Source organism: Diabrotica virgifera, chromosome 3, assembly GCF_917563875.1.
Source record: "Diabrotica virgifera virgifera chromosome 3, PGI_DIABVI_V3a".
NCBI lineage: Eukaryota > Metazoa > Arthropoda > Insecta > Coleoptera > Chrysomelidae > Diabrotica > Diabrotica virgifera.
Window position 1 is genome coordinate 186,976,747 of NC_065445.1, and position 12,003 is coordinate 186,988,749.

At 33.1% G+C, this 12,003-nt stretch overlaps 1 protein-coding gene across 1 annotated transcript in view; it reads left to right on the forward strand.

Annotated features, from left to right (window-relative positions):
* Positions 1–370: 370 nt before the first annotated feature.
* LOC114334875 (ATP-binding cassette subfamily C member 4-like) overlaps positions 371–12,003 on the forward strand; it is a 202,312-nt gene continuing 190,679 nt past the window's right edge. The window contains exon 1 of the mRNA XM_050647075.1: positions 371–493. Coding sequence (XP_050503032.1) covers positions 420–493 — 74 coding nt within the window. The 5' untranslated portion in view covers positions 371–419. The remainder of the gene's footprint in view (positions 494–12,003) is intronic.

Here is a 12,003-nt window from a genome sequence, read left to right on the forward strand (position 1 = left end):
TAAGATGTAGAAACCATTATACTTGTTATTTCTTAATATTTTTACCGCACGTGTCTATCCAGCAATAAGAGTGCTCATATGGTTATTCCATTCATTTTTTTTTGTTTAGTGTCCATTTGTTTACATACTTTACATTTTCTTCTAATGTCTTCAAGTCTCAAGATATAATTGAAATAATATGTTGTTACGTCATACTTTACTTTGTGTAGTAAAACGTATATATTTGACAAAATACACTATCCACTAATAAACAATAAACTATTATAAATTACAGGACAGCTGAATGCAATGCCTTTATCAATATCATTAAAAATATTCTTATGATAAATACAGTCCAATTAATTCTTTACTTTTTACTTATTCAAGTGCACAAATATTTGAAAGTTTCGCTAAAAATGGTTTAATATTACCTGATAATAATGGAACTAAGTGTAAGATTGCCGAATATTTCTCCGGAAGTGAATGCAAATATATTCTCCAGATTATGGTTTTGGTAAGCTATTTTTCCACCTACCTCTACCGAAAGTATACTTTTCCGGACCTGATTTTAGGGAGCAAAGTTGTACTTTTCCTCCCTAGGGAGGAAAATATTTTTCCTCCCTAGGGAGGAAAAGTAAAAGTGACGTCATGGTATTTCATTCATGAAATGTAACTTATTGATGCCCTGTACAATATCTATTTTCTATTACGTAAGTTTCTATACATTTTAACGTTTATTTATAAAACACTCTGTATTTTGCAGAATGGTAAAAGACAGTAAATTGTTATTTTGATTTAACAATGTTTACATTATTAATTTGACTTATATTTGACAGTTGACAGTTATATTGTACGTACTTGTTAGTTTTAGTTCTAATAAATTTTGTTGGTTAGTTACATAAATAAATTAAGTAAAAATGAAAAAATGACTTGTTATTTGAGGAAGGTGGAAAAACCATATGTATAACATGGGAGTAAAGTGCCTTTTCCTCCCTTGAATGATTACTGCCCTCCGCTACGCGTCGGGCAGTAAACTTCATTCTCGGGAGGAAAAGTAGCACTTTCCTCCCTTGTTATACAAATAGCTATTTCATTACTTTCGTTGACTTCTGGACAACTGGATATAATTTCTCTTACAGTCTTCCTGTTAATTAGTGCTTTGGTAGGTGACCTGTAGATTTTCCATCGTCCTTAGGATAATGATCACAGATGAAGTTAATGATTCTGATAGTATTCTTATTAATTAGTGCTTACCTAGCCAACCTAGAAATTTTTCATTATGTGCTACTTACTTGATTTTAATGCTTTATGCGTAGTCTGGAATTTATTTGCATTCTTTCTATACACTTGACGTCTCCAATATGGTTATTCCAACCTAAATAATCTAATCACACTGTCCACTAGAATTTATAATCTAACACACTGTCTATAGTCCATTATACAGGGTAGAAACCAATTACATATGAAATAAAATTATTTCTCTCCTTGTTTTAAAAAATTATCAAAAACGCCGAGACCCGTCAATAATTTTTATATACAGTATGGTGCAAATGACAGGAATAAATTCGTTATTTCATAAACCAGCGACGCTAAGGAAAAATCCTGAAACAGGTCGATTTTTAATTTTAAATTAAGATATTTTGGCATATATATTATACTAGTGACGTCATTCATCCGGGCATGATGACGTAATCAATGATTTTTTTAAATGAAAATAGGGGTCGTATGCTAGCTCATTTGAAAGGTTATTCAATTCCCTATTCATTAGTATAAACATTTATATAATAAAAAGGCTAAGTTTTCAATCTAATGGCATATAAAACAGCATAATGCCACTCTACATCCCACCAGACTGAAAATAATGGGAACCTTCTCTGGTTACACCTCCGAGGCTTCTACAATTTGCAAGCCATAACGAATGCTGAGACTAAGAAAGATGAGGGAATTTTACAATTTATAATTCACGCCCCATCTGCTCAGCGCGGTAAAGTTCCAACGAGAATGGTTCCCTTCGTACTCCAATCAGAGTAAACATGTAAATAAAAAATGAATAACCATTTTCAATTTCGTTGCAAAACGAAAATACAGCCGCATCATATTCTAGTCCAATCAGAGAGTGCAGCAAGCACGTCTACCGGTTTCGAAACTTATTAGTCTCTTATCAGGAGGCACATATGCTGCTCTCCCTAATCCAACCAAAACAAACCACGGCGTGCAGTCACGGATTGCAACGAACGAAATGGCATAGATGCCCTAGCGGCAAATGCTGGCAAAATCTAAGTTTTCAATTTAATGGCATATAAAACAGCATAATGCTACTCTACATTCCACCAGACTGAAAACAATGGAAACTTTCTCTGGTTACACCTCCGAGGCTTCTACAATTTGCAAGCCATAACGGATGCTGAGGAAAAATATCATCGATTACGTAATCACGCCCAGATGGATGACGTCACTGGCATGATATATATGCCAAAATATCATAATTTAAAAATAAAAATGACCTGTTTCGGAATTTTTCCTTAAAGTTGGCAGTTTGCGAAATAACGAATTTATTCCTTTCATTTGCACCATACTGTATAAATTCTCGATTTTAAACATAAATTTAAATGTACAGGGTAATTCATACAAGCCCAGTGCAGTCCAAAAGCTTTATTCTTAATGGAACACCCCATACTGTATTTTTATATTTTTGAACATAACAAACTGATTTCAACGAACTAAATTACCATGTAGAGTCTATTATGAATAAGGTGGAGTGGGGTAAGATCGTAAACGTGGCAAGTTCGTATTAGCTCTAAATCTATCATAAGATACATTTAATTGTACAAATTAATAAGTAGAAATCTGTGCTAGATAAGTATGAACTGAATGACATAGGTGTCTCTCACTCAGAAGTAATTCTGCCACTATTTTGCCATTTATAAAATCTGAGTACATGAGTAGTAGATATGTAACCTAGAGCTGTTGAAGAAAGTGCCGGTATTTTACAGCAAATTTTGTGTCTTGTGCATTTATTTTTGGTAAGTATAAAGAACATTGCTTAAAGTTTTCGTTAAAGAAATAAATCCTTTCGATTATTTCAAATTTACTGGAAAAATCACTACTCTGGGCTTGCACCGCAAATATGAGTGGACGCGGCAAGTTCGGAGCATGTAGCGGGGTAAGACCGAACTTGTGCTTTTTCCAGTCAATTTTAAAGATTTTTTTGTACTTTTTATGATTTCTTGCTCAAATTCTGTATTTATAACCTTTTCTAGATCCAAAATGGTTAGATATTATAATAAATGGGGCAAGTTCGGAATAGTTACTGTTTTTCCTATTTTTTTATAAAAGTTCTAATTTCCAATGTAAATTGGTGTTTTTGGCAACGCGAATTATAGCGTATTAATATTACTTCACGTTGATACCAAGAAAATGTTAAATATTTGAAATATAATTTACAAAAATATTATTAAATTCAAACTTAACGAAAACAGGTCCGAACTTACCTCATTCCACCTTATTATATTTCTTTACGGCCACATCGGCAACTCTTCTGGCAGACGCTGGAGCCAGTATGACAACTTTGAAACTGCATGGTGGATGGAAGACTTTGTCAGTTGCTGAAGGATATACATATAGAGAGGATAGTAGGTATATCTTTAAAATGTGAGGTTTCAGGGATGCTGGCAGGCGTATCTTCTTGATCGAGCTTTTCACTACGTAAACCTTTTACGCAGACAATGAAACATGATTATTACTATCTATGTATTATAAATATTATTTATAATTGAAAATAACATACATATAAAGTCAGAATTTATTGTTAGTTTTGATAGTAAAGACCAAATAAAGTCTTCTGCTTTAAAATGTATAATATATGTGTGAATTGCCGATATGAATGAGGCAGACTAATAGTTATTTATGTACCAAGTCAGTAAAGTGACTCTTTATCGAACGAGTCTGATATTATGAGCAGAGCGAGGATAGCGAGCGAGGCGAATAACAGACAAGTTCGATAAAGAGTCTTTACTGACGTGGTGCATACAAAATTTTATCGCCAATCATAAAAAACATTAACATTTACTTAATTACATCCTAATGAAAAAGAGTGTGTGTACTTGGTACGCACGTAAGACGTTATACTTCTATTATTGTGATTTCAACATAATAAATATATTTTAAAAAGTTAATCGTATTTTTATTTAAATATGAAACCAATTTTAACACTTAAAATAAAATACCAAAAATTAAAAATACCGTTAATAGTTCCGTTATATTTATTAAGTGTAGCCTCTCGCAGCGCAATTGCTTTTCCCTTGATGAATAGTAGAAAATCTAAATAAATATATTTGCTAACAAATTATCATTAATATCTGTCACCGTCCTATATACATATAATCGAATTAACAAAAACACCATTTCATAATATACAATTTGTATTTGCAATAATACAAAACTTAAAAGATTTAAGAATTTTATTAATTTTAGACGAAATAAAAATTTCGTATTACAGTAACTACCTAATGACGATGACAGAAAGCTTTTGGATGATGGCCGATTTCGATGTTTAATCGATAGTTGTTATCACTAGATATTGAATAAGTACCTAATTACTAAATCTGTAAAGTTTTGATTTATGTTTTATGAATATAATTGCAAAATACTACAGAAGTTCACTTTCTGACATAAATTTAATTAATAATAACGTAAATTTTGTACAATATTTTTAATAATTAAAGTAAATAAATTTTAAGTTCACTCAAATAAATAATCGATTACTGCCATCGACCACTTACATTTAATCTCAGTTTATTTTGATTAATCGCGGCAGGTAAAGTAAAATTCTTCTTTCAGTACAATAAAGCGTTACTTTACTGCCGCAAATGGCGTCAAATGAGTACAATAATGAATGACTTTAGTGACGGTTGGCGATAAATTAAATTATTAGAAGAATTTTTTCACTAAGCAACATAATTTCTGTTTAATTTATTAATATTTTGTATTTTGATAATGAGGTCCGAGTCGGAAGTCGAAACGTAAATAAAATCATTTTTTCAAGTTAAATTGTGGCTTATTTCCCAATTAGAACAGTTAAATGAAACATGAATCAACATTTGCTGCTGGCAATTTATGTATCTATTACCGGATCTTTCCAGAATTGTCATATTATGTGAATTCCACTAAATAATGTTATGTAGTTATAACAATATTTTGTAACTTCAGTAAATGTAGAAAATGCTTAAGAAGTTATCAGTTTTTTCTGTGCAGGCCATAAAGTACACAGGCATAAAGTATACTTTCATCTAGTTTGTAACTAAGCCATAAAAACACAATTAGAACTATACCATGTTTTTAAACTAGGAGGAGTAAACTCAACAAATAGATTCACATCCAATAATCATCACCCAGTCCTTTGCGTCCACTGCTGGACATAGGCCTCCATTATTTTTGTCCATTGTGCTCTATTTTAAGCACTTTGCATCCAACTTCTTGACGTTTCCTTGAGATCGTTAGTCCAACGAGTAGAGGAGCTTCCTCTACTTCTTTTGTCGAATCTTGGCGGCCTTCACTTAAGTAATCTCTTCGTTCACCTTTCATCACTGATTCAGGCGACATCTCCGGCCCAGTTCCATTTCAGTGTGGCAATTCGGGAAATTACATCGGTAACTCCTGTTCTTCGTCTTAGTCTTCATTTCTAATGCTCAGCAATGACCTTTTCATTTGACTTTGAGGTATTTGCAGCGGTTTAAAAGTTGTAGCTCTCAATATCAATTATTGTGAAGTTTGATAATCAATGGTGCCGAAACTTTGACATTGACATTGACATCCAATAATGACACTAGAAAATACACCAGATTCATATTTTTTTTCAGTTGATCGTGTAGGCCTTTGATGGTAATCCATAAATATTGTATTATACCAATACATCGCTAAATAGTTCTAAAAATAACTGTTTTTTTATATAAACTCACACTAAAAATCTAAAAATTAAAGGAATAACGTAGAAACACATAAAAATCTCCGATATAACTTAATTAACCTATAAATCGTCGCCTTAGTACTATAACTTGATAACTCCAAAACTGACGTTTTTGAGATAACTATAGTTCACAATATGTATTTTATTTGCCTCTATATTGTGTAAAAACTTGATAACTCGCTCCAAACGAGTTAAGTATTTATTTATGATTGACGAAAGTTGATAAAACTCAAATGCCCCTAATATTCAGTGCTAAAACTTGACAAGATAAGTTATCAAGTTACTGTTTAATCAAAATAATCGTGAATACGATATACACTGAATGCTACAACTAGCTAACTCTAGTTATCTAGTTGTAGCACGTGTTTTTCTGAAACCATTGAGCTTACCACGTAATTGCTATCTGTTTATTCGGTTCATGTTAATGCAAAAATTCGAGAATTGTTAACAGATCTGTCAACCCCCATGGCAGAGGGCTAATTTTCACCAAAATAATGCTTAAAATATTAGTTTTGTTAAAAAGTTCACTTAGATGCAACTTGGCACGACTGCGACATTACCAAATGTTAACATTATGGTAGTGCTAAAAGTTGATAACTTTAATTTTTCATGTTATTTTCCATATTGGAACACAAATTTACACCGTATTCCTAAATAGATCAGTAGAAAAAAGGTAAGGAACAGTATTTTAGAGCTGCAGAGTGAATTCCATATTTACCAACATCATGGTAGCAGCACAAATATTTTGAAAATCTTTAAACCACTTTTTCTCAGAACTACTAATTTCGAGTTATCAAGTTGTAGTATTAAGGCGACGAAATTATAAATGGCAATAATGTCAAAATTTCATAAATTCCAATTTCAAATTTCATAATTTAGTGGAGTAAACTAGCCTGTGGTTAGACCAATTACCAACAAGCATTACGGCGCGGTAAATTTGAATTACTCCTCCTCGTTTCAAAACGAGGTATAGTATGACAGAAATTTTTTAAGAGTATTAATACTTTTAAAATATGTAGTAAAATTAAACTCATCAACTTGAAGTTCTTGTATTATTATCTGAATGCATAATTAAAACATAGGTCTTAAAAATTTAGAATTAATTAACTCGTTATTAGTTGCACTGTCCTCATAGATAAATATGTAATAAGTATGCGATATGTAGGCAGGTAAATCCGTTAGATATACCTCGATCACCAATTTGGTATCTCGTACGAGTAGGCCACTAAAATTAGAAAAAGTTACAATGTATTCTCGTAACTGGAAGATTTACTACTGGGTGACACCTGTTTCTAAAATTTAACACTCAGTACCTCATTTATTAATTTAAAATTTGCTTCTTGATTAATTAGGCACTTCGTTATCGCTGCGGAGTGTATTTAAATTTTGAAGTAAAATTGCTTCATTTAAACTAATACTTCTAGACACAAAATAAATAATTTCCACAAAAAGTTTGTTTGAAGTCCAGTAATTTGTAAAAAAAGAAAATACTTTGTTAGCTATTTAAATTTAAAATCGGAACTCGAAACCAATATATAGGGTGTCAATTTGAAAAGTTGCCACCCCCTATAATTTGGTCCCTATAGAAAATCTAAAAATATGCAAAAACACGTCAAATTTATTTGTGAGGGGGACATTTTATAGACCAGTTTTAAACTAAATTACACCAACCCTCTAGAGGGGTTTTTTTTGGGGTGTTGAAGTATTTCGATTATTCCTTTGAAGTATTTTTGGAAAAATCAAGTAAAACCGTAAAGATATTAAGTATCGAGTTCTTCTTCTTCTTCTTCGCGCGACTAGGATTACTCCTGTTTGTCTGCCTCTTATTCTGTTTCAGTTGTTGTTGACTGTACATTGTCTTTCCACCTTTTCGGCGGCCTTCCAACGGGTCTTCTGCTATACGGCTTGTTGTTTTTACAGATGTTCGCTAATCTATCTGGTTCCATTCGATTTACATGTTCGTTCCAGTTTTTCTTTCTTGTTTTTATCCACCTGTTAATATTTTGAATTTTGCAACGTTCTCGTATACTTCTGTTCCTTTGTCTGTCTCTTAATGATATGCCCGCTATTGATCTTAATACTTTCATTTCGATATTGTTGATTTGTTGTTTCGTCTTTCTTGTATCGGTCCTTGTCTCCGCCGCATATGTTAGGATAGGTCTTACTGTTGTCTTGTATACTTTTATTTTGCTTTCCGTGGTCAGATATTTGTTTCTCCATATGGTTTCTCGGAGGCAACCACTTACTCTTGCCGCTTTTGTCGCTTGTGTTGTGGTCTCTGTTCTTATATTCCTGTCACAAGTGATCTCTACTCCTAGGTAATTGAATTTCATTACTTGTTCCACAATTTTGCCGTCTATTTCTAACTTGCATCTACGCGGCTCTTTACTTATCACTATACATTTAGTTTTTTCTACCGATATTCTCATATTAAATTTATTTGCTGTGATATTGAAAGTCTGGAGCTGCCTTTGTAGGTCATCCTCGTTATCAGCAATTAGTACTGCATCATCGGCATAGTATAGTATCGTGATTTTACGCGCTCCCATGTGGTATCCATGTCGTTTTCTGACTTCGTGAATTATTTGATTCATCATCATATTGAATAACAATGGGCTGAGCGAGTCTCCTTGGCGGATTCCTCCCTTTAGTTCTATGCGCTCTGTTTCTCCTGTTGACATTATAACTCTGGTCTTGTTGTTCTTGTTAATTTCCTTAATTAGCCTTATTATCTGGTGGTCTATTTGTTCAGCTTGTAATAAATTTAAGATATCATTTCGCCTCACCCTGTCAAAAGCACTTTTTAAATCTACAAAGCACATGTATGCTGGTGTTCCATATTCAATAGACTTTTCTACTATTTGCCTGATAATAAAAATTGCATCTATTGTGCTGCGGTTATTCCGGAAGCCTTGCTGTTCATCTGCCATATTCGCTTTTTCCTCGATTTTATCTTTTATGGCTGCCGTCAACAATTTTAATGTGCTGTTCATCAGACTAATGCCTCTATAATTTTCAGGATTTTTCGAGTCTCCCTTTTTGAGTATCGGTAGCAGGAGACTTTCCTTCCATTCCGCTGGTTCTACTCCGATATTTATTATATCGACAAATAATTTTAGGAGCCATTTGAGTAGTGTTCTTCCTCCATATTTTAGCAGTTCATTATTTATCTTATCAGGACCAGGTGTTTTTCTATTTTTAAATTTTTTTATTCGTTCTTGTAGCTCTTCTTCTGATATTAGTACTCTATCGTGGGTTTCATTAATGTTTATTTCTCTGTTCTCTTCTTCTCCTTCTCCATATAATTTCGCGAGATGCTCAGTCCATTGTGTCTCCGTAATGTTATCTATCCGTATAAATTCATTCATTTCTGTTTTTTGCCTCCTTATCATCTTTCACACCTTTTCTGGGATCCATAGAGGTCGTATTCCATATATTTGGTAAATTTCTCCCAGTGTTCCTTTTTGATGTTATTTATTTCTTGGTTTACTCTATTCCTGATTGTCACGTAATCGTCTCGTGCCTCCGGTGTCTTCACTCTTTTGTATGTTAGGAAAGCTTGTGACGCTTGTACGGGGTTCAAAGGGGTAGTGAAGCGCAATATAAGATGCTGTTTCCAGTTAGCATTCTCTAGCCTCTCCTACTCAATCCCTATCCTCACCTCCACGAAGTGCAGCTTGGGCTGCATGGGTGCACCCTGGAAAACCTGAGCAACCTTGCTGGAGATTGGGTAACCAACCCCAATGGAAGGCAAGGTCAGGGCCGACGAGGAAGGGAGAAATGGTCCTCCGAAAATCGGCTCCGGTATCGAGTTCAGAACTCCAAAATTATTTAGAGTATTGAGTCCAAGATTTTTCCAAAAGTACTGAAAAGAAATATAAGGCACGTGGTATATTAAAAAAGGTAATTTAATGACCTTCAAAATGAGGTATCACTCAACCCTCTTTCGATTAAAGATTTTGGAGGTTGTGTCCGCCTCTGCTATAGGGTTGATGTAATTTAGTAGAAAACTGGTCTACAAAATGTCCCCCTCACAAATAAATTTGACGTGTTTTTGCATATTTTTAGATTTTCTATAGGGACCAAATTATCGGGGGGTGGCAACTTTTCAAATTGACACACTGTATATATCTAGGTAATTATCAATTTAATATTACTAATTAATCTATCTAACCAGTTACCTACCTTCATAATTTTTTATGTAGGCTAGTAATATCAATTATTTCTTCATACTTCTCTTGTCTAACTGTCGCCTTCCTTGTCTACTGTTCTTTCCTTCCTAACTATCTCCAGGAACTTCACATTGAGCGATTCATCACATTGGATGATCCTGATTTAGCCATGCGGCTCTCACTTCCTATAAGGAGAAAATTGATTCATCCCAGATATCTACGATATCAAAAGGATTGAACTTTGGTGGGACTTTTCCTTGTATCGAGCCCTAGGTGACTTGGTCTCCTTGACTTGGAGTATCTCCAAAAAATTTTCGTATACATCTGGTGGTCGAGAGTAGTACATCTTTCTGCATGGTTTTATAAAGATGTTTATTTAGACCCAGCTTTTTTATGTTTTCGAGGAGGTTCTTCGGAATAACTCCAGTAGTAGAAATAATAATAGGTACTGCCTGGGTAAGTTGCATTTTCAGTAAGTAAGTTTAATTTCCAGTGTAGCTTGTAGTTGACATTCTCAAGCAGACTCTCAGGAACGTATTGATAATATGGGAGATGGTCCATTTGGAGAAGTTCCAGATTGACAGCTATCTCTTGATGAAGGGTCTTTCCTACTGAGTCATGCCGTTCCTTGTATTCAATTGCAGCAAATTCCTGGCAGGCCCATGTAAAATGCTGGACGGTTTCTTGGGCTTGACATCCATATCGGGATTTGTCGATTTGGACCTGAGGGTCTTTGACGATATATTTCAGGTAATTTTTGGTTCGTATAACCCAGTGACGGTTTAAGGCAGCATGGAGCCCTAGGCGGCCATAGAAAGTAGGCCTCTTTATAGCGACCATTTACTTAAAACAAATTTACAGATATTGATGTTGCTTTGGGAAGTAGTTACTCCAAAAATAAATTACAACAATGTAAAAAAGATCATTTTTCTTATTTTTTACATTTCGCAACAACTTCTCATTAAGAGTCCATAGCTAATATTCCAAAGAAAAAAAGGGATATTGTGTCGATATGTGATTTTGCCCTGGGTAAAAGTGCGACCCCTTCGGGGGTAAAAAACATACCTTCAAAATAAGTGCGGAAATGCATAAACTGGTTAATTCTAAGTAACTTTTGTTCTATCGAGTTTTTTCACTAAATCAATACTTTTCGAGTTATTTGCGAGTGAATATGTTCATTTTTCAACAAAAAAAAACACGTTTTTAGACGGTTTTTCGCGAATAACTACAAAATTAAGTATTTTATCGAAAAAATATTCTTAGGAAAAATATAGCGTATACAAAATTTAAAAAAATGGTGTATGCATGAAGTATGTAGAACCAGTATAAGCAGAACTGGAGCTAATGAAAAGTAGATTCTTATTCGACAAATTCCAAATCAAATATTTCAACGTAACCAAAAAAATGAAGCACTCTTTGGTGGAAAATCATCACAACTTTTTTAAAGTATTAAAAAAGTTTTGTTTTTGTTTTTTTTAACAAGTTTCAAGTATCAAAATTAAACAAGTAAAGCTTAAAATAATGTTTATTCCTTTTTTTGGCAAAAAAATCTTGAAAATGTATGAAAATCTTGAAAAAATATAAGTACATATATTATTTATATGATCTGTAAGTTTCACCGGTTTACAGTGCTTATATTTCAAAACATTGCGATTTAAAATATAACAAATTTTTTGAAAGTTCGAAAAAAAATGTCTTTTTTTTTAAATTAAGTAAAAATTATTAGTGGTATGAATACCAAAAATCTTAAAGAGTAAAAAAATTTAGGTTTTGCTTTTCTAAATATTTCAGATTTTTGCTTTTTGGAAGATAAAAATTGTTAAGATATGACTGTTCAAAATTTGCATACCCTTGGTAGAGAATTTTTCATTTATTAAAAATTAATAA